The sequence below is a fragment of the Chaetodon auriga genome, chromosome 23 (genome assembly GCF_051107435.1).
Source record: "Chaetodon auriga isolate fChaAug3 chromosome 23, fChaAug3.hap1, whole genome shotgun sequence".
Classification (NCBI taxonomy): domain Eukaryota; kingdom Metazoa; phylum Chordata; class Actinopteri; order Chaetodontiformes; family Chaetodontidae; genus Chaetodon; species Chaetodon auriga.
The window spans coordinates 1316364-1339608 of record NC_135096.1 but is presented as its reverse complement, the minus strand read 5'-3'; the positions used below and the strand labels follow the sequence as shown (position 1 = coordinate 1339608).

Below are 23245 nucleotides of genomic sequence, written 5' to 3'. Positions count from 1 at the left end.
AGGAGCCATGTTCCTCTGATGGTCTTTGATTTGAACTTCAGGACCCAGAACTCCTGCGTGGTGACCTGGTCACTGACCAGGTGAGCCTGAGAAGCTCAGTGTGATGCTGCCCTCTGGTGGCTGCAGCAGTCTGTGCTGCTGATGATTTGCGTGGATTTTCATTGTGATGGTTGACTTTGAAGAGTTGCTGCTGGATGTTGATGTTTGTCTTCTTTCTGTTCATGAGGCTTTATTGAAACAGGAGTCTGTCTCTGCTGGTCTTTTACTGGAACAGCTTCAAATATTCTCACAGCTTCACACCATGTTTTCATTGGTTTGAAGAAAACTGTGCACATCCAGAGTTTTTGAAGACGTTGATTAATTTTCTCTTCAGTTCCTGAAATGAATCCACTGTGAACCATCAGAAATAAAGACAGACTTGCTGCAGCGTTAATGTAAATGATTCAAGCATCAATAAAGGTCCGATATGGCAGAGATGGCCAGAACTTTAGAGTCAAACCACTGCCGCTGTCCTCCTGGCCTGCTGTCTGGCTCTGGCATCATGCAGAACCCTCAGTGGGGGGACAGTGGGCCATCAGAGTTTGTGGTCGGGGACCTCTCACACCTGGTGTAGAAGGTGTTGAAGCACAGACCTGCTGTTTTGTATATGTTGATATATGTTGTTGTTGTCGTCCTCAGGGCCTCTCAGAGACTCCCAGTCGTGACACTCCATGCATCCTGGAGCATGTCAGTTGCTTCTGGAGTCCATCACCTTCCTGTGGTCCTGGATGGTTTAGTCCTCTTCAGGTGCTGTCTCAATGTTGGGACCATCTGTATGATGCAGTGATCTGAGAGTCCAGGACACTCACAAGGACGATGGACGAGATTTCTCTCTGGATACTGGAGTAATGTTGATGTGTTTTTACTGCGTCCAGCTGTTGGTGGTGTAAAAACATGTCGCTGTTGTTATCTGTCGCAATCTGAGCGTTTTCTGTCTTTTGACAACAGAAATCCATGTTGGTGTCTGTTGAGTTTCTTGTGAAAATCGACAAAATGAGCGTCTGAAAACACATAAAGACGCCTCGACCGTGTCATGAAATTGCTGCCACTGTAAAATAAACATTTCCAGTTGAGGTCATTCAGTCTGTGAAGGAGTTTTGAGTCTGAACGAGCTGCAGTGACTTTTAGTGTTGTTCTTTTTATGCAATGCAGGAATGGACTTCAGGGCCCAACTGAACCTCCTGACGTCTGTCTTCAGAGGACAGATGGACCATCACCGTGGGAGAGGAGGCGTCTGGACTGTCCTGCAGTACTGACGGTCCACCTCACGTAAATACACCAACACTAAACGACTGCTTGGATTCAGGAATGAACCGTCTCCTGCAGACATGCTTGATTTAAAGCTTGGATTTTGTTGGTCAGCTGTGTTAGTGTCTTCTTTGCTTCTTCTTTTAATGAGCGTAGATTGAAAAATAGACGCTAAGTGCACCCATAAAGTCCACCTCTCTGTTTACGGGGAACTTTCAAGGTAAATTTGCTGCATTTATCTGGAAAAAATATGGCTAAACTGAAAAATGAATGTCCTGTTCGACGTATGGTTGATTACCTTAATATATGATGAAATTATGTCTTCAGTGGGTCATCACATACAGATTAAGTCCATATGACTTCTCACTTTTTATGATTAAGACTAAACTAAGTACTCAGATTAAGACTAACCCGTCATATAAACTGAGTTGTTTTACATCCAGAATAGTTTGTTCCCATTTCAGACTTCCTCATGTCACATGCTCTTCATGCTGCTGCACCTTTAAACCTTCCTGTTAAAACCCCTGATGATAAAAACAGCTGATGCAGCGAGTGTGCTGCCTGGGCGTCTGAAACATCTCATCTTTGGAAACTGTCTTCATGTTGCTGCTGCAAATCATCCAAACCTTTCACACTTCAGGGCTTGAACCCAGGAGGCTCCAGCGTCACGCTGAAAAATCCTGATTTGCTGCCAGGAAAAATACAGTGAAGTAACTCATTAACTGATTGTTTTCAAGCTCTAATTTTTCAATTCATGTTTTTATTTTCATGGAATTCCTGGAAGGAGTTGAAATCCCACATTTGAGTTTCCTGAATGTGTTTGATGCAGATTTAATATCCTGTTAATTTTCTCCATGTTATGCTCAGAATTTGAAGCCTCCTCTTTAAATCTGTAAATCAGTGCTCCACATGTGTGTTTGGCCTTCAGAAGTGACTGATGAACGTCTCAAAGCCCGATGCCTTCAGCGTCAGTGCTGAAACACCGACTCTAACCCTGCATGTGAATCAGGAGTTTGCATCTCGCATCTCGTTGGTGTACTTTCCGCTCAGTTTGTTGCGTGTACGCTGTGAAGTGGAGTTTTGTTGCGCTCATCGATTAGCGAATGGCTCCTTCCACCTTTTGCTTTTTGTGACGTGCTACAAGTTTCCCAGCAGAGCGACGTTCTCATTGAAATCCACTGAAAACTGATCAGTTCACATGTAAAAAAGGATTCAGTTTCATTGTTTTTTAAATCCGTTTTGTCTCTGATTGTAAGGGAACATTTGTGCCTCATAAAGGTACAACACGGCGTGTGGCTCCAGCTGTAGCTCATTGGCTAACAGTTCAGCACCTTCGCAGCAAGTACATTGTTGTACCTGGATATAAAGGTGCTTTTTATCACTCGGGGTGCAGAAATGTTCTTTCAGAGGTAACAGACAAGAAAGAGCAAAGATGTCTCATCATCCTGAGTCATTAACACAGAAATGAATTCCAATGGAAGACACGATGGCGCTAACATGCTTCCTTCCTGACAACACTGGACAAAAGTCCAATCTGACGGCCACAAGTGTGTTTGATGAGAACCCAAATCTCACAAACCTGTAAACTTCAATCACTTGTAGAGTCACAGTAAAGCAGCCTTTTAGCCATTATACATACAAAACACAGCAGGTGTTGGTTTCTGATGAAAAAATACTCAAATCTGAAGGGAGAGAAGCACACAGACAGTCTCAGCAGTCGAAGAGGAGAGGGTCTTTTCCAGCTGTTCATTGCTTTGTTTATCTTTGGTTCATATCATGAAGTCGATTGACTCCATCTGACGTCTGCAGCTCCGTTCCTTTTGCTGCTACACAGCTAAAATAACCCACAGAGCGACTCTATCATGTCGTCCGATCATCATCAGAAGCAGCCGGACCAGCTGTCTTTGCAGCTGAAGCGTCCCAAACCAACGAAGCAGCTTCAAACAGACCTGCAAGTTCGGGCTTGTCGGCCAGTTTGATCACTTTTGTTGGTGTAAACTGGTTTCTCCATTTGGGCGAGTGTTTAAACTTTACTTTCACTTCCTGCCTTCGGTGTGTCGCAGTTTGTTTTCTCCTCTGAAGCTCCAGCTGAAGGTAAAGTAACTCGTTTCAGGTGTTTTTTACTCAAGCTGTCGTTAGCTTAGCTTCAGCACAAACGGCATCTATCTGCAGCTCCATCCATTGTTTCTCCAAACTCTGAGTTTAACTGTGAACTCTGGACGAAGGAGCTGAAAGCAGCTCCGTTAAAAACATCGGCCATGTTGTGTGGATGTTTGTGAGTGTAAACGCTGGAATAAGAGCAGAAGCAGAGTCAGTTGATCCTTAATAGTTGATGTGGAGACAGCAGGAAGGAGCATTCAGAGGGCTGTGAGGAGCTGAAACCTTTTATTTCTCAATTCAATCTGTAACTGTCACTAAATGAGCTGTCAGAGCTCTGAACTCTCCTCCAACAGCAACGAGTGTCGCTTCTTTTTCTCACTTTGTGCTTCAATGTGATCAAGAATCAAATCAAAGATTCCTCTTTTAATATGACCTGAGAGGGCTTGATTGAGACAGGCTTTTATTATGAAAGGATCTCTCAGTGGTGGAAAGTAACTAGTTTACTGAAGTAAAGTTATGAAGAGGTACATTCTGGAAGTACTTGTACTTTACTTGAATATTTCTGCTATTTTACATTTCTCCTGTGTAAATATTTGACTTTCTCCTTCACTTATCGATGATCGAGGATCATTCAGGCGTAAAGAAACTTTCAGTCATGTTGAATTTACTGAATATTCCACAAACTGAAGCTTCCTGTCAGATTCAGTCAGTGTGTGTCAGTGGATGTCAACGGTCGTCCAGGCATCAAGTGTGTGTTCACTTCACTGCGGCTTCATGGCACCATCTAGTGGACTGATAGAAGTACAGCAGCTCGGCCTCACACTGCTGTCTGACTGCATTCAGCTCACACTGATATGAAAGACGAGAAAACAGCCAATCAGAGGAGGAGCAGCTGATATTTGGACAGGAGAAACCATGAAAGGATGATTTCAGCTGATGTGCACATGAATGATTTGTGTTTCCTCTCCAGATCAAAGTGTGTGTGAGCTGACGTGAGTTCAGCAGCATGAATCGGTGTGAGGACAGAGAGGAGGGAGTCTGTCCTTCTAAAACCAGTCTGTGTGGGGACGATGACGGCCAGACCGAAGCTCAGAGGTGAGACCAGGATCTCTGACTGTCCAGGACTCGTCTCCATGTTAGAGCACTCGAATCTCTTCACCATCATTATTCACACTCAAAGCTCTGTGTGTGTTGTGTTGAAGACCAGAGCAGCAGGACCCACCAGACTCTGCTGGACCTGGACCTGGACCTGGACCTGGACCTGGACCTGGACCTGGACCTGAAACTGATCCTGGACCCAGCTGTGTGTCCTTCAGGAGCGACCAGTCAAAGGATCTCCTCAATGACTTCAAACAGCAACATGTCTCTGACAGACAGTCAGTTGTTGTCAGTGTTAAACTTGTGTTGGACAATTTGACCTGAAATGTCCACATGTCCTCCTCATGTTGTCCACTGCTGATGTTTGTCCTCATTAAATCCAGTCTGACCAGTTGTCCTTCTAATGTTCATGTTGTCCTAGAATAATGATAAAGGTTAGAGCTAGATTAGTATTAAAGGACATTTGTCCAGTCTGTCCCGAAACAGCACTAACATGTCCACATGTGGACACTGAGAGCTGAGGATAATATGAGACTTCAGCACAAATCCAGTGGGGACCTTCCAAAGTCTCTTTACCATCAGACTTCCTCTTTGAATGTTGGACTAAAATGCTTCAGCGACCATTGTCTCTAAATAACAGTCAGGATATTTGTGCTGAGTCTCGTGACGCAAACGTTAGAAAACAGACCAACAGAGTCGGTGCTGATGGACTCCACAGTTTAGTTTGTTGTCTGTCAATCACAGTAAAATCTGCTCAGAAATCAGTCCATTGAGTCCTGCTGTGGTCCAAGATTTGATGGACAAATGAAGCGATGATCCACAGACTGAAATCATTCAGCTTCATGTTTGATTGAACTTTGGTGTGTTGATCCTTTTCAATTTCTGTCCCTGGTGGTCTTCCTCTGTGTCTGACAGGATCTATGGGAGACCAGCCTCTGCTGGACCTGGATGTGGATCTGACTCTGGATATGGTCCCAGCTGTGTGTCCTTAGAGAGTGACCGATCAAATGATCGCCACATTGATTTTAAAGGAGATCGACCGTCTGCTGCAAAGAGGTAAACTGTTAATCACATTAAAATATGACAGATTCTTGTTTGAACTGTTATTTATCCAGAGAAGTTTTTTAAACCTGTTTGTTTGTTTTCAGCATCGTTCTTCTTCTCATTCGTTTGTATCCTCACATGTGGAAGCTGCCCAGTATAACCAGTCTTCAACTCTTGATTCCAGTTGAACATTTCCTCCACACACACGTTCTGACTGATGACTGCATGAGTATAAAACAGTGACTTGATTGAGGCTAACAGATGCTAACGAAGGCTAACCCTGATTCCACTGAGTTCCTCCATCAAATCAACATGTTGTGGTTTTCAGTCATGTGACAACACAAACACAAACATGTCAGTGATAACAGCTGGACTGAGATCAGCTGCTGTGAAACACAGAATGAAGCAACACAGAGAGTCTGAGGAAACACACAGTCTGTTTGTGATTGATGCTGCTGATGGATTCACAAAGTCAAGAACAACACTGACGGCGGCATCATGGCGCCTCACATCAGGCTGGAGTTGTGCCTCTGTGAAGACGTCTGATGCAGAGAAGGGTGTTATGGGTAACTAAAGGCTGCAGGAGCTCAGAGAGGAGACAAAGCTCAAAAATGTGTTGTGTGTCAAACAAGTGGACCAGAACAAATACATGTTGTCCAAGAATTAAAGAAAGAGCCAGAACAACTTCTATGAGCAACAGCTGCACCTGTTTCCTTCATGTAGTCCAGAGAAGAACGTTCCAGCTTTCATTTGAAACACAGCTGGATGTGAAATCACCCTCAGCTTTGCTTTGATCCAGTATTCTCTTTTATTTTATTTTTTATTTAACCTTTATTTAACCAGATAAAAACCCATTAAGATCAGGATCTCTTTCACAAGGGTGACCTGGCCAAGAGGTCTGTAGCACATGTCATAAGAGCAGTTACAAGGAAATGATGGTATAGAATAAGACATACAATTTTAGAGATGCAGTAGTGTTTTCAAGTGCAGGAGCTTTGACAACAACAATAAACAACATTTTACGATTTAAAACGCAAGCACTGTTCAGTGGTCTCTCGCTGTCTATCCCTCAGGATAGAACAGAAGGCTGCAAGTGGAATAAGTTCAGAAAGCTTCAGTTCGGCCTGTAGAGTATTCCACGCAGAGGGGGCAGCAAAGCTAAAAGTTCTTTTTCCAAATTCTGTCCGTACTCTAGGAACAGAAAAACTAGTGACGTACAAGAGCACAAGGCATAGCAACTGCTTGTTTTCTGCAGTAAAGTGCACAAATAAGGGGGAATCAAGCCTAAAAGAGTCTTATAGATAAGGGTCAGCCAGTGTGCATACCTGCGAGCACTCAGAGAAGGCAAGTTTGATTTCAAGTACAATTCACAATGGTGGGTGAGACGACTGCAGCGAGTGACATATCTGAGTGCTGAATGAAAAACAGTGTCCAATGAATGGAGACATTTGGATGATGCACTTTGATAAAGCACATCCCCATAGTCAAGGATAGGTAAGAAGGTTGCTGTCACTAATTTCTTTCTGACCTTGAGAGAGAAACAGGTTCTATTTCTAAAAAAGAACCCAAGCTTCACCCGAAGCTTACTTACAAGATTATTTAAATGTGCTTTAAATGAGAGCTCCTGATCTAGGATAAAACCCAAGTACTTGTAATTTAAAACCTGCTCTATAGGTTTTCCTTTGGATGTTATTTCTCTGCTTCTCTCTTTGGTTTTCTCATGTTTCACTCACTTTATTGTGACTCACTGCCAATTTGTGCTAGACAGGTAGCATCCAGTTAGCTTGTGTGAGCTGTGTGATGCTGTCCACAGTATTATAGGGGTCAATGAGAACTGGAGGGACTCAACCAGACAAGCTGGTCAACCAACACAGTAAAGTGAAAGCTGCACAGAAATGGACTGGATGATTCCTGACGATTCCTGATGATTCCTCCACAGAGTCCACCAGGAGAGCTCAGAGGTTCTCAGTGGTCAGTCTGCCCAGCAGCATCAAACCCACCTGGACTCCATATTTATGGTCTGTACATGTACAACAGCTGCTTTCACATCTGTTCTGTTCACAATAATCTCCATGCTGCACTTTTTAGACCAGTGGACCATCAGTCTGTCCAACATGGATCTGATGTTTGCTTCCATGATTTCACTTTGTGTCATTCATATCATCTTCTGTTCCAGCTGCTGGAGGAGAACATTGTCTCTTTTGTGAGGAAGGAGCTGAAGAAGATGAAGACAGTTCTGAGTCCAGATGACCCAGAATGCTTAGAGAGTCAGGGGGAGGATGAGGATGACGATGCAGAGCAGAGGAGGAGCGGCATAGAGGCATTTCTGAAGATCTCACAGCACTTCCTGAGGAGAATGAAGGAGGAGGAGCTGGCTGAGCGTATGCAGAGCAGTAAGAGGATTTCTCTAAAGGTTTAACTGCTGGATCAGTGGAACATTCACTGATGTCTCAACAGATGGACCAAAATATGTTCAGACAAGGACATTAAATTCTCATCTGAACTTTATCAATCACTTATTGATTTATTTGTTGTGTCTTCATTCAGAACTTTTTGCTCCAGTTTGTCGGCGTAAACTTAAATCTAACCTGAAGGAGACGTTGCAGTGTGTGTTTGAGGGGATCGCTAAAGCAGGAAAGCGGACCCTCCTGAATCAGATCTACACAGAGCTCTTCATCACAGAGGGAGGGACTGGACAGGTCAATGATGAACATGAGGTCAGACAGATTGAAACAGCATCCAGGAAACCACACGGACCAGAAACCACAATCAGACAAGAAGACATCTTTAAACCCTCACCTGGACGAGATGAACCAATCAGAACAGTGATGACAAAGGGAGTGGCTGGCATTGGGAAGACGGTCTTAACACAGAAGTTCACTCTGGACTGGGCTGAAGACAAAGCCCACCAGGACATACAGTTCATGTTTCCATTCACTTTCAGAGAGCTGAATGTGCTGAGAGAGAAAAAGTTCAGCTTGGTGGAACTTGTTCATCACTTCTCCCCTGAAACCAAAGAAGCAGGAATCTGCAGGTTTGAAGAGTTCAGGGTTTTGTTCATCCTTGACGGTCTGGATGAGTGTCGACTTCCTCTGGACTTCCGCAACAATGAGATCCTGACTGATGTTACAAAGTCCACCTCAATGGATGTGCTGCTGACAAACCTCATCAGGAGGAACCTGCTTCCCTCTGCTCGCCTCTGGATAACCACACGACCTGCAGCAGCCAATCAGATCCCTCCTGTGTGTGTTGACATGGTGACAGAGGTCAGAGGGTTCACTGATGAACAGAAGGAGGAGTACCTCAGGAGGAGGTTCAGAGACGAGGAGCAGGCCAACAGAATCATCTCCCACATCAAGACATCACGAAGCCTCCACATCATGTGCCACATCCCGGTCTTCTGCTGGATCACTGCTGCAGTTCTGGAGGATGTAATGAAGACCAGAGAGGAAGGAGAGCTGCCCCAGACCCTGACTCAGATGTACATCCATTTCCTGGTGGTTCAGTCCAAAGTGAAGAACATCAAGTATGATGAAGGAGCTGAGTCAGATCCTCAGTGGACTCCAGAGACCAGGAAGATGATTAAGTCTCTAGGAAAACTGGCTTTTGAGCAGCTGCAGAAAGGAAACCTGATCTTCTACGAATCAGACCTGACAGAGTGTGGCATCGATATCAGAGCAGCCTCAGTGTACTCAGGAGTGTTCACACAGATCTTCAAAGAGGAGAGAGGACTGTACCAGGACAAGGTGTTCTGCTTCATCCATCTGAGTGTTCAGGAGTTTCTGGCTGCTCTTCATGTCCATCTGACCTTCATCAAGTCTGGAGTCAATCTGCTGTCAGAAGAACAAAGAACCCTGAAGAAATCTAAATCCAGAAGAGTCACATCTGCAGAGACACATCTCTACCAGAGTGCAGTGGACAAGGCCTTACAGAGTCCAAATGGACACCTGGACTTGTTCCTCCGATTCCTCCTGGGTCTTTCACTGCAGACCAATCAGACTCTCCTACGAGGCCTGCTGACACAGACAGGAAGTGGCTCAGAAACCAGTCAGGCAACAGTCGAGTACATCAAGAAGAAGATTGAAGAGACTCCTTCTGCAGAGCAAAGCATCAATCTGTTCCACTGTCTGAATGAACTGAATGATCGTTCTCTGGTGGATCAGATCCAACAGTCCTTGAGTTCAGGAAGACTCTCCACAGATAAACTGTCTCCTGCTCAGTGGTCAGCTCTGGTCTTCATCTTACTGTCATCAGAAAAACATCTGGACGCGTTTGACCTGAAGAAATTCTCTGCTTCAGAGGAGGCTCTACTGAGGCTGCTGCCAGTGGTCAAAGCCTCCAACAAAGCTCTGTAAGTACAGAGATAGTGAAGTTTCTTCATCAATAAATACTCTGATATCTAACTTACTGTTTGCTTCCTTCCTGTGTCTCTTCAGACTGAGTGGCTGTAACCTCTCAGAGAGAAGCTGTGAAGTTCTGTCCTCAGTCCTCAGATCCCAGTCCTCCAATCTGACAGAGCTGGACCTGAGTCACAACAACCTGCAGGATTCAGGAGTGAAGCTGCTGTCTGCTGGACTGGAGAGTCCACACTGTGCACTGGAAACTCTCAGGTCAGATCAAGTTACTGTTTGTGTTGACAGATTTAAGTTAGTTCTGTACATTTAGAGATTCATTTAGTTTAAACAGTCTCTCTCATGTCAGGATTTGAATCTTTCAGTCTGCTTTGTTTATTTTCAGATCTCTGACAGACTGATGATTTTGAGTTTGTGAAATGATGATCAGAAATAATTTCCCAGTCTGCAGTTGTAGATCATCTTTTCTGTGCATGTCTGAATGTGTGAATTAAAAAAAAATCTCTCAAATTCACATTTGCAGATGTGTCATGAAGTTTTGTCGCTGTAGAGACTCAACATTTTAAAATAAATGTTCTTTTTCTTCTTCTTCTTCAGACTGAGTGGCTGTAACCTCTCAGAGAGAAGCTGTGAAATTCTGTCCTCAGTCCTCAGATCACAGTCCTCCAGTCTGAGAGAGCTGGACCTGAGTAACAACAACCTGCAGGATTCAGGAGTGAAGCTGCTGTCTTCTGGACTGGAGAGTCCACACTGTGCACTGGAAACTCTCAGGTCAGATCAAGTTACTGTTTGTTGTGAAACTGTTGACGTCATTCTTTAATCCCAAAAGTCCACACATTTGACACATACATACATTAATTGGCAGATTTTTTTCTCTCAATGTTCCTTTCATTAATGAAGTCTGGCTGAGATGGAAATCCTCATTTCTCTGTTGTTGTCATGTGATTTTGAGTAGTGGACGTCACTTTATTCCTGATTCAGTCATGATTAATTACCACAAAGGTGTCGCTGAGGACCTTCAGGAAGTGAAGTGTCGAGTGTGAAGTTGTTGACCTCAAACACAGAAACTGTTGAGAATTATTATGTGTTGTAAATCCTCCCACGTGATGCTGCTCAGCCTATCAGATCTCTGCATTTTGAGAGCAATGATTTGACGGACACAGCAGGACCCTCAGATGATCTTCCATGTGTGTTGTTCTGTGTGTTTTCAGGCTGTCAGGCTGTCTGATCACAGAGGAAGGCTGTGCTTCTCTGGCCTCAGTTCTGAGATCCAACCCCTCCCATCTGAGAGAGCTGGACCTGAGCTACAATCATCCAGGAGACTCAGGAGTGAAGCTGCTGTCTGCTGGACCGGAGGATCCTCACTGCAGACTGGACACTCTCAGGTATGAAGAGGCTGCTGCAGCCACAGTCAGTCAGTGTGAAAGAGGAGGAAGAGCTGGAAACATGTTGTCTGTCTTTTTGATTGATGGTGGATGTGAGTGAGACATGAACAATCACGCATGTAGGAAACCTTTGTCCTTTAATCACAACATAAACACTGTTTGAACATGAAAAGGACATATTTGTGTTGGAGGTCTCAAGGAGAACATCTCCGGGAACAAACATGATAATGACCCGTTGGTCATAATTGATGCAGTTTGGACAGATCTCTGCATGGTAAAAGAACTGTCTGTCAGTTTGACAAATGTCCTTTTTGTCCTCAAAAGACATAAAAACAAGCTTCCAATAAGTCCAAAGCAGTTATATTTAGTTCAATCTGCTGGAACCTGACAACCACAGGACAGAGCAGGACTTTTGAGATGCTTCATTCAAGTGTTTTTCTCAAAATGTTGGACTGTTCCTTCATCAGTGGAGAACAATTGGACTGAACATGGTCTTCACAGCAAACATGGCTTGTAAATATTTCCATGTGCAGACATCAAGTGGCTCTTCTTGTTCTGGTGAACTTCAGGAAGTTTGACATGAAAAGATTTCCACACAACAGAGTCATGATGACTTGTCTCAGATCATACCTGAGACTGTCCAATAATCAATGATTAAAGCTCTGTTGGTTTGTTCAGTGAAGACAAAGTCAGACTGATTATTGATCATCACAGGTGGGAGAGCAAGAGAGCGATCAATGAGTGAAGCAGCTTAGAATAGAAGTCATGTTTGCATGCTGAAAGAGGACGTGCTGCTCTGACCCTCCTCCTCCTTTCAGGGTGGAGCCTGCTGGAGTCCGATGGTTGAGACCAGGTCTGAGGAAGTGTAAGTGTGTCTTTAATTTGACTGATGAAAACAAAGCAGAGCACATTCAGCCATCTTCAAACTGTGACATCACTCATTCACATCTCTGATGTCATCATCAAACTGTCCATCAATCAACAGATGATGGATCAATAACTGCAGCTGTTTTCTTCGTCTTCTCTCCATCAGATTCCTGTGAACTCAAACTGGACACAAACACAGTGAACAGAAAGATCAAACTGTCTGACAACAACAGGACGATGACGTATGTGAAGGAGGATCAGTCATATCCTGATCATCCAGACAGGTTTGACCAGTGTCCTCAGCTGCTGTGTGTAACTGGTCTGACTGGTCGCTGTTACTGGGAGGTCGAGTGGACAGGACAGGTTTATGTATCAGTGAGTTACAGAAGAATCAGAAGGAAAGGAGACAGGAGAGAGTGTTTGTTTGGAGGGAATGATCAGTCCTGGAGACTTTACTGCTCCGATGATGGTGATTACTTTGTCTGTCACAATAACAGAATAACATTCATCTTCTTCTCCTCCTCCTCCTCTGTCTCTCACAGAGTAGGAGTGTATGTGGACTGTCCTGCTGGCACTCTGTCCTTCTACAGTGTCTCCTCTGACTCACTGATCCACCTCCACACCTTCAACACCACATTCACTGAACCTCTTTATCCTGGCTTTGGGTTCAGGTTCTGGTCCAGGTCCAGGTCTGGTTCCTCAGTGTCTCTGTGTCCTCTGTAGGAGGGAGAGTCTCCTCCTGTTAGAGAAACACTGCTGAACAGATCAGTTGAGTCTGTGCAGGATCTCAGTCACATCAGTCTTTCAGGTTATTGGAATGAATTGATCAATGAACTGTGTTGAAAATGATTGAAAAGATTCCTCATTTACTTTGTGAACTTCTTCCACTTCCAGTCCTTTAAAGATGGAAGCTGTGATCATTAAACTGTGGAAACACTGTTGACTTGAACCTTCAGCTGTGCGTTGATTTCAATTCTGGATCTTGTTCCAATCAAAGCTGAATGTTGCTGTGAGTGTTTGTTGTGTCTCTCAGATCAGGACTAGAGGTCCACCGATACGGTTTTTTCAGGGCTGATACAGATTATTAGAAATCAAGGAGACCGATAACCGTTAAAATATCAGATATCACCTTGATTGTTTCACTTCATGTTGTGTTTTCATGGTTCATTTTACTCAACAACATCGAGCTGAACCAAGAATCAAGTGAGCACAAACTAATTCCTGAAGGCTGAGAACACTTGAACTGTTTGTTGACGTATTAAGACATGAGGAAGGAGACAGCAACCTTCAAAATCCAAGACAAGTGACCACAGTGAGAGCAGCACAGGTTTCCCTCAACACCAGAGACAACCTGAGGGACGTGGACCTCGTTAGCAGACGTCCACTTCATTCAAACAACTTTATTACCACCAACAAGTCTTCAGTTTGACCAGCAGAGGTTTTGGTGTCTGATAACATGTCGTGATACTGTTTGTGACTCAAACTTTGATTTGGAGTCAAGTTTCATCTTCGAAAGCAGAAAAACAAGTTTGGAAATCGTTGTTAAACAAATCTGTTAAAGACTTTTAGAAAAGTCTTCAAACTTCAACGGTACATGAGAAATAACTGAAAAAAGGAAACTTTTTTTTTTATATACTTTATTGTGTCAGTACAGTATACGACATTCCTACAATACACATCCTGTTATTTAAATAACTTGACACAATATTTATTTTTTTCTTATCTTTCACCCGTGTGGCACAGTCAAACATAACCTTTCATAACTTAAAACACATATACACAAATACCTCAAAAGTAAGCAAAATAAATAAATAAATAAATAAATAATAACATTACCCAGCAAAAAATATGCACGCAATTACAACAAATACAACAGAAATTATAAATGCGCACATAAACGGTCAGTAGTTTTTTCCTTTTTTTTTTTTTTTTTAGGCTTCATCTCTACTGTATGCAGAGGATATATCTAGTTACATCTTTTTTCCAACAACTTTTCTTTCTTATTAATTCTATAAGTTGCCCTCTCTACCCTATAAATATTCTCTACAGTCTCGAGCCATTTATTTACTTTGGGGGCTTCCAACTTTTTCCAGATTCTTGTTATTTGTTTGAGTGCTGTAATTCTCAGAATCAAGTGTGTTTATATTATATTTTTATTATGTGTATGACTTCTGACCAATACATTTCTATTTTTTTACATGTAAAGAATATGTGAGTGTGGTCCGCTTTGTCTTCCCCGCATTCCCTCCAGCAGCTAGAATTATTCTGTGTATATTTGCTTAACATCACTGGTGTTCTAAAATATTTGATACATTTGTCCAGTTATATTTTTCAAATTATGCTTTTGATTTGCCTTTATCGTATGTCTCAGAATGGGATGGAGATCTCCAAGAGATGTAATTTGGACTTTTTCCTTCAAATAGTTTCTCACTTGCAAATATCTGTAAAAGTGATTCTTGTTTAAACCATATCTATTTACTGTATTTTCAAAAGAATCCATTGCTTCTTCCTTGTACATTTGATAGAATCTTGTGAGGCCCTTACTCTCCCATTTTTTAAAAACATCATCAATACTATTTGGAATAACATCTGGATCCCAGGCTATCTCTCTTAAACAAGTGATTTCCTGTTCCTTAACTTTGGTTATTTTACATATTCTTCTCCAGATTTTAAATGTGTTATGTACAGAATAACTTTGTGTTTTAATCTGTGCTTTTTCTGAAACTGAGAAAATCAAAGTACTGAGTGATTCAGCCAAATTAAACTCAATGAGTTTCCATTTGGGTCTCATCTCATTATTCATCCATATTAAAATTGGTTTCACCTGTGCTGAGTAATAGTAATTAATTACATTTGGTAATGCAAGTCCCCCTCTTTCTTTTCTTTTCTTTTTTTTTGTTGCAAAATTTTAAGTTTCACTTTTGGCTTCTTTTCGTCCCATAAAAATTTTCTTCGCAGCCCATCCCAAACATTAAAACTTGTGGGTGGTATGTATGTAGGCAGATTCTGAAATAGAAACAAAAAGCATGACAAAACATTCATTTTAATGATATTTATCTTTTCAAATAATGTGAGAGGTAAGATTTCCCACTTATTCAGATCTTGCTTTACTAAATTCTCCAGATTCTCAAAAGTACAATGATATATTAGGTCTAAATTATTGGGTATGATAATGCCTAGATATCTCACTTTATTCTGGTCCCATTTAAAGTCAAACTGTTTTTTAAAGTTTCTCTCCAAATGGGTACCAATTTCCATAGCTTCACTTTTATTTAAATTTAACTTATAACCAGACAGTATTCCATAGTTTCCAACTTCATCCAGTAACGCAGGCAATGAATTATGTATATCTGTGAGGTACACCATAATATCATCCGCGTACATTGCTAATTTTTGTTCATCTTCCTTAATTTTTAGACCCTTTATCTTCTCACTTGCCCGAATCCTCTCCGCTAATGGTTCTGTGTATAAAGCAAATAGTTGTGGGGATAATGGGTCTCCCTGTCTTGTTCCTCTTTTTAAATTAAAAGTCTTAGATAGGATCCCATTCACTCTAACTCTTGCTTTTGGTTCTTTATACATATTCTTCATCAAATCAATAAAAGTTTGGTGGAAGCCAAACGTCTGGCACACTCCAAATAAAAAGGGCCATGACACCCGATCAAAGGCCTTTTCAGCGTCTAGCGTCAAAGTTAGCATTTGTTGTTTTGTTTTTATTGTATAGTCAATTACATTAAGAGTAGGCCGAACATTGTCACTTAAAAGACGGTCTTTGACAAATCCTGTTTGGTCTAAATTAATAATTTTAGGTAGTATGTATGAAAATCTATTTGCTATAATTGATGTGAAAAGCTTTTGATCTACATTTAGGAGGGACACGGGTCTATAAGATGAACAGTGTTTTAAATCTTTTCCTTCTTTAGGTATTCCAGTAATAATTGCTGAATTCCATGAGACTGGCCAGTTTCCTGTTTGTAGAATTTCATTGAAAACCCTGCATAGAATGGGAGAAAATAAGTACCTGAATTCCTGATAGAATTCACAAGTGAAAGCGTCACTCCCAGGACTTTTTCCAGTGTTGCTTTTCTGAATTACCATTAGAATTTCTGTTTCTCCTATTGACTGTCCTAAATCATCATTCAGTTTATCTGTCACTGTTGGGAGGTTTAAGAGTTCCAAGTACTTTTTCATTTCCTGCTTGTCTACTTCTGCTTCTTCTGGGGTATAGAGGTTTTGATAGTAATCCCTAAAACTTGAAGCTATTTCCAACTTGCCCCTCTTAATTATGAAGTTTTTATCTATAATGGTGGTTACTGCAGTTTTTTCTCTCTGTTTCTTTAATTTAGTTGCTAATATCTTCAGTGCTTTTGGACTGTTATCATAGTACGTTTGTCTACAGAGCATGAGTTTCTTTTCAATTTCTTGTATTTCTATTGTTTCCAAAGCTTTTTTTTTTGCTACAATTAATTGTGTTTGTATATCTTTATTCATCCATTTTTCATGCTCTTCTTGTAATTTCTTTATTTTCCTACGCCCTCTTTTCTTTTTCTAGGCCCTCTCTTATTTTGCAGTATATGCTCTGTCATAACCATATTAGGTCTTCTTCAACCCTTCTGTGTTAGTTGTATGAACACAATTCCCCTATATAATTCATGTCTGAGATGCTGTATGTGTGTGTTGGTTCTATTGGCTGAAACCACCCAGACATAGCATGCTGTCTGAGATGCTGTACTTGCTTTAATAAACCTTTTTACATATGAACAAGACAGTATCGGCAGAGAACTTCTTCATCATCTTCACTTCATTGCTGCATCATTTATACACAACATCTCTTCTATAACACACATTCTACATCTCGCGGTAGTAACGTCAGGGAGTGAGCTCTAACGCCATCAGCTGCTGACAAGCTAACGTTAGCTATTATCCATGAGTGCGCCCGTAATACATGCTTTACAGTAAACACACGGAGCAGAGCAGACGGCTACAGGTTTATGCTATCTCATGCAGCCTGGGTAATACGGATTTTGAGTCAATTGGTCACATGACCTGGGAGCTATTGAGCTAAAATGCTAATATTTACATGTAAAAAAATTAATAATAATTATTTAGAGTTTTAAAATGTAAAAACAAGAGGTGTATCTCATGCAGCCAGTGGAGTATCATCCCACACTGATTTTGAGTCCATTGGTCACATGACCTGGGAGCTATTGAGCTAAAATGCTAATATTTACATATAAAAAATTAATAAAAATTATAAACAGGTGTAAAATGTACAAAGAAAAGGTGTATCTCATGCAGCCAGTGGAGTACTATCATCCCACACTGATTTTGAGACAATTGGTCACATGACCTGGGAGCTATTGAGCTAAAATGCTAATACTTCCATATAAAAATTAACAAAAATCATAAACAGATGTAAAATGTACAAACAAGAGGTGTATCTCATGAAGACAGTTGAGTAACATGATGCAACACTAGCGAGGCTACAGTTATTTTATTGTAACACATGCCGCTTGTTTCTGTTGGCATAAGGGACATTTCCAGGTTTTGTCCAAGGACAGACATGAGCCATGGAACCAGTCACAGTCATCACATTGGATCTGTTTAGGTAAAAACAAATTCTATATTTTATTATTATTAATTTTCTATTTACTATTATTTGAGACTTAAACATTATTATGGGTTTTTATGGCTATATAACAATTCATTGTGTCTTTAACTGTTTCCAATCACTCACCCACTGTACAATGGCAGTTCCCTGTCCTGGTGGCTTGAAGGTGGCACACATAGCACAGCGATTCTGATCATCAAAGACTAAAAACGAAACAAAACAAAAACATTTATTTAACCATATCCTTATCTATCTTGTTTCTGATTATGCTTAATTTGCCTTTACCGGAGGCCTCCAGGATGTCAAGCGCCAGATCTCTCCTCTCCTTCTGCATTTCTTTTTTAGATGTGCTGAAGTTCATGTCAGGGATGGCTGGGAAAGCCTTTATGAGGGCTTTTGCCATCTAAACAACATATATTGCAGGTACTTCCGACAATAATGGGGGGCATATAATAAATTACATACACTCATGAGCACTATTGTCGCTAAAATGTTATCTACTCTATTCATGCACATTTGCTGATATTGGTTCAAATCAATTCATCTCTCGCAAGAAAAATTCCTACCAATGTTTTTGGCTTACCTTTGCAACAATGACACCACAGCTGCATCCATCCTGTTGAGATGAGTGGGGCATAACCCCCCCTTTCCACTTGACATCCACCCACTCTGTCTTTCCATGAAGTACTCCCTGAGTAAAGTTTATATTCATCATTCTCTTTAAATTTCAGGTCCCTCGTGTCCAGAGATAATCACACATTTGCAACAACCCAATGAATAACTAATGTTTTCATTAATTACAAAGAATTATTCGTCATCACCATTTTCAGATCAAGATGGGAATACACTGTTAAATTTTGTGAACTGTTTTCAAATCTAAATGAATTGAACCTGTTAAGGATACAGTACAACATCCATGCAGGATACAATGATTGCATCCAGCATGGATTCAAGATAGTCACACTAACAGAAACAGGAAGACACAGACTGTTATGTCAACACCTGGCGAAATAGAGAACGTTTCCTCTCTGTTAGCCCTTACTACGAAATATGTATTCAGAGACATGCATCAATTGATAACGTTTTGAACTGACATCGCTGCAGATGTAAAAAAAAAAAAAAAATGTACCATGGGTCTTTTCTAAAATCTATTTTACAAGTGAAGTATAAGCAGCTAAGTCATAGGTTTAAGCTCTGAACAATGAATGCATTTGTAAATCACTGGCTTTACATTTTTGATGAAGATTTTGAGACGTAACATTTTCATATTATATTTCATATTTTACCTTTTAGAATGATCTATCCCCAGCGATTGATCATTAAAAGAGCTTTGGCATGTGGCCCATTGAATGAAAACAGGTACACTTTATTTGATAACATTTGCAACATTAACTGAAAGTAGCTTTTATTAATTCATCTACCTGGTTCTTTTTGCGGCAGTTTGTGAGGCCTTCAGCTCTGATCCCTTTTGGGCTGGAGCCACCAGGTAAACTGTGCTGGTTTTTGCATGCATGTACTGTGACAAAACAAAACAAAACATTGTCAAACTACAGAAATTCTGGCCCCAAATTTTGAGAGTGCCACCCGGTGATGATGGAGATATGTGTGATATTAATATATGAATTTGGGCTAATCAGGACTGTCTGTCAGCTGCTTTATGCCTGTGTGCCCCTGTGTCTGTTTTTTTCTGCAATCATATTTGTGGTTATTCACAGTCAGTGTACCTTACTGCATGGCCCACGGCACGATCAATATTTTCGTCTCATCACTTGGGAGATGATATGCATTTAAAAACAAAAAACAGGAGATCAACATTCAAAATTTACAAACCAGCAAGTTCCAATGATTGTTGCTGACCATCACAAACGATAACACAGCTTCAGATTGAGTGAAGTCCACCTACAATTGGAATACGAATGAAAATGATCACAGAATCAAACTAAGACAAACTAACAGACACACAAACACACACTTCGTGAGGACACTCATTGACATAATGTATTCCCTAGCCCCTAACCCTAACCTTAACCATCCAAACCAAATGCCTAACCTTAACCTTTACTCTAAACCTAACTTAAACCTAATTATAACCTGAACCCTAAAATAAAGTCTTAACCCTCAAACAGCCCTTTGAAGGGGTTGGCCAAAATGTCCTCACTTTCCCAAAATGTCCTCACTCTGATGGTTTAAAACTCAAACTGGTCCTCTAGCCAGTACACACACACACACACACACACACACACACACACACACACACACACACACACACACACACATACCTTACATAGACTTTGTTGAGCCAGCGTTTTCCGGTCACCAAACAGAATACATCCTGCTGTATAGTGGCTCATTAAATAGATGGTGCCCATCATACTGAATTTGTGGGCAAAAACATGAAGCAGGCCCTCAATAACCTGATAGAAACAACAAATTGACTGTCCAATTAATAATAATAAACATTCTCAAATAGTGCGAAATATGACTTACGTTACAAGCTTTACTATCTAATTATCAAAATAGTTCATAGTATAATTGGCCTACAAAACATCAATGACAGTTTAAAAATAACATTTGCACATTTCATTCATACCTCCCCTGTCAACCACTGGTGTGGCCTAAGTGTGCACAGGTCCGAGTGGTGGATAAGGAGGTTCCGCCCCTTCATCTGTGAGGGAATCGCCGCAACAACCACCTCACTATCCCTTTTTCTCCACAGTAGGGTTAACTGCAAAATAGGATTAAAAAAAAGTGTGTTCTAAATGTGTGTGGATGGGGGGTGGGACAGAGATGTGACAAAGATTTATTTCTAAGCGTATGTTAATTAGGGCCTGGCCCCTGGCAGTGCAAAGCCCGACTGTGTCTGATATGATTATTCGTATGGCCCTGGCCTAAAGTAATAATTACTAATTCATTTTCACACAACAACACATACTGTATAAATCTCACCTGTGCGTCTTTGTCTCGGTGATCCTGGTCGACCGTCTTCATCTTGCTCTTGGGTTTAGTTATCTTTTTTGGTGGATTGAAGTATTTTGATTTTGACTTGGACCGTCCAGCAGAGCTATCTCGCTTGTTCCATTGTTCAATAGGGTCATCATCTGACTTCGCCTGAACTTGTGTTGAGTTTCTCCAAAATCTGCTCTGGAAGATTATGTTGCATGATGTGCTCAATATATCTTCCCTGCATTGAGGCATACATTTTGGACACAAACTCTGCTGGTCGCAAGTACCTCTTCTTTTGCAGGATGGAATGCTTCACTAAACTAAACCACAGCTCAACATGGCAGTTTGTATCTCTTTCCATCACTTATTTTAATTTTTGTCTTCATGTGCTGTGAGAGATCCCCAAGAAGCAAACCACTCCATAAAGGAAAGATCCCCATGTAGTTTTTAAGTAGCACATCGATAACACCAGGACAGCGGTACTGGTTTTTTGTGCCAACAGCATCATCAGAAAGGACGTCACATTCTGCTTGGTCCCTTTGGAGTTGAAAAACTGGTGTGAAAGGTGGCTTTGCAGTAATGGTGTTTGCAGTTTTATCCATGATGATCTTCTCACCTTTCATCATTTGGTCACTTTCTTCCACCTTAAGGCCCTTGTTTTCCAAAACACACACGTCAAGATATCTTTTGCTCTGGTTCACCACTGCTGTGTCCTCTTCTGAATCAAAAAGCACACACGTGATAAAAAACCTCCATAGCCTTCTTCATGCTAGTGCAGTTTAGAAGGTAAGCAAAGGTGTGGTGGAAATTCTTGTGAGCTGAAGGAGGGAGTTCACCAGGAGACTTCAGATGTCTTAGGCAGAAGTATTTTTGCAGGCTTGATGCATCAAGGAGACGTTGATGAGCAACACAATGTCCACAAGTGAACCAAGGTTGTGCCACACCAAACTCTGAAGATGTCTTTTCTAATAGGGTGTTTAAATACCCATACCTACGTATGCCCTGACATCCAACCCTCTAACCGAGGACACTTTTGACCTAATTCCTTTAAAATGAGACCTCAAGCATTCTTCCTCGAATCGGTCCGGTATCTGTCTGTACAGTTTATCGATAAGACCTCGGCTACCTCTGTAGTAACATCAGGAGAAGAGAATTCCTGTCTGATGTCTGCTAGAATGGCCTCTAAATATTATGTTAATGTGTCTCTGTCTGCTATCTCTGTGTTATCCAACCTTGAGACCTTTGGGCGCCTAACTGTACAGAAGGCCTTTGATAGAAAATTCCCTCACAAAGGTGTATAAGGCATATTCCTTTATGCCTTTGTCGGTGGTTTTCTTCAAAAAAGCCTGTAATACAGCCCTCAAAATGTGGGCGGAGCAAACATGAAGCACTGTAAATGTTGGAATTTCTTTGGTTTGTCCCATTCCAATTTCATATGCTCTGTCAAGGTAGACAGAAACATTTTCTTTGTTGAATGCAAGAAGCACACTGTTAATCATAGCCCAGCTATAATCTGTCTCAACCTGTGCTATTGTTTTTTTTGTTTTGTTTGATATTTGTCTTTTAAATTCCAAAAGCCAGTGTGATATGGCAGGAACTGAATGGCTGTTTGACACAAGTTCTGTGACAGGTTGGGGAGGGCTGTCTTTGCCACTGCCGGGCAAAACTAGAGCATAATACAGAACTTTCTTGTTTTGATCTGGTATTTTCTGGACAACACTACCTGTAGCATCAAGGTAGAGAGTGACAGGTGATGGGTTTTTTTGGTGCTCAGTCAGAATGTTAAGTCCACCCTCTGTGTACAAATGTAGAGCAAATGGATCAATTTGTAGGTGCTGAAGGTAACCTTCAAATGATGCATGACTGCTAGCAATACATCATTGTGAAGCCTTGAAGTCTGCCTCACTTCAGAGGATATTTTCTTTAAAACATCCTTCGTCAAACTTCGAGTTATGTTGCCAGCTGTTATTTCTTCAATCGGTGTATTTTTCAGCATGGCGTAATGAAAATTGCTGACGCCTTTAGTGATAGCTTTGGCTATTTTCCCTCTTCGCAGGTATTTTGCGGGGGGGAGTGCATTTAGCTTTTGCACTGAAATAGTGGCATTTCGTTTTGTGACTATGACGTTTTTTAACATGCTGATACTTAAATGCAAGTATGCAACATGGGTTCTCTTTCAAAAACTCATGGTACAAGACGTCAGTCCATGGAGATCTGAGTTTATTCATGTTAGGTTTTGGTTTTATTTTGTCCCTTTTTTTTTTTTTTTTAAATAAAAATCTTGAACTTTTTTCGTCCTGGTTTGCAATGCTGTTGGTAATCTGTTCATCCTGTGCACCTTCGTCCTCTGTACTGTCAACTTTTTCTGCTGTTGTGTCTCCACTGAAACTCTCCTCTTCGTCCTTCTTACCATCTGTCTTTCCCTGGCTTTTCTGTGCCTGTTTTTGTGTCTCATCTACAATGAAAAAACATTTTTTTCTTATAATAAAACATTACATCTCAGCATAAAAAGCCTTTACATCTACAAAGTTTCACATTAAGTAGTTTTCTAGTGGAAT

At 41.2% G+C, this 23245-nt stretch overlaps 1 protein-coding gene and 1 long non-coding RNA gene across 2 annotated transcripts in view; both read left to right on the top strand.

The window, feature by feature from the left end:
- LOC143315903 (uncharacterized) overlaps window positions 1–12926 on the top strand; it is an 82568-nt gene extending 69642 nt beyond the window's left edge. The window contains 5 exon segments of the mRNA XM_076723469.1: window positions 9966–10139; window positions 10479–10652; window positions 11093–11266; window positions 12085–12131; window positions 12300–12926. Of these exon segments, the coding sequence (XP_076579584.1) occupies window positions 9966–10139; window positions 10479–10652; window positions 11093–11266; window positions 12085–12131; window positions 12300–12856 (1126 nt within the window). The 3' untranslated portion in view covers window positions 12857–12926.
- On the top strand, window positions 3244–5233 carry LOC143315909 (uncharacterized). The gene is made up of 3 exons (XR_013076200.1): window positions 3244–3381; window positions 4358–4482; window positions 4590–5233. It is a non-coding gene; the product is annotated as an uncharacterized LOC143315909 (long non-coding RNA).
- Window positions 12927–23245: the final 10319 nt, after the last annotated feature.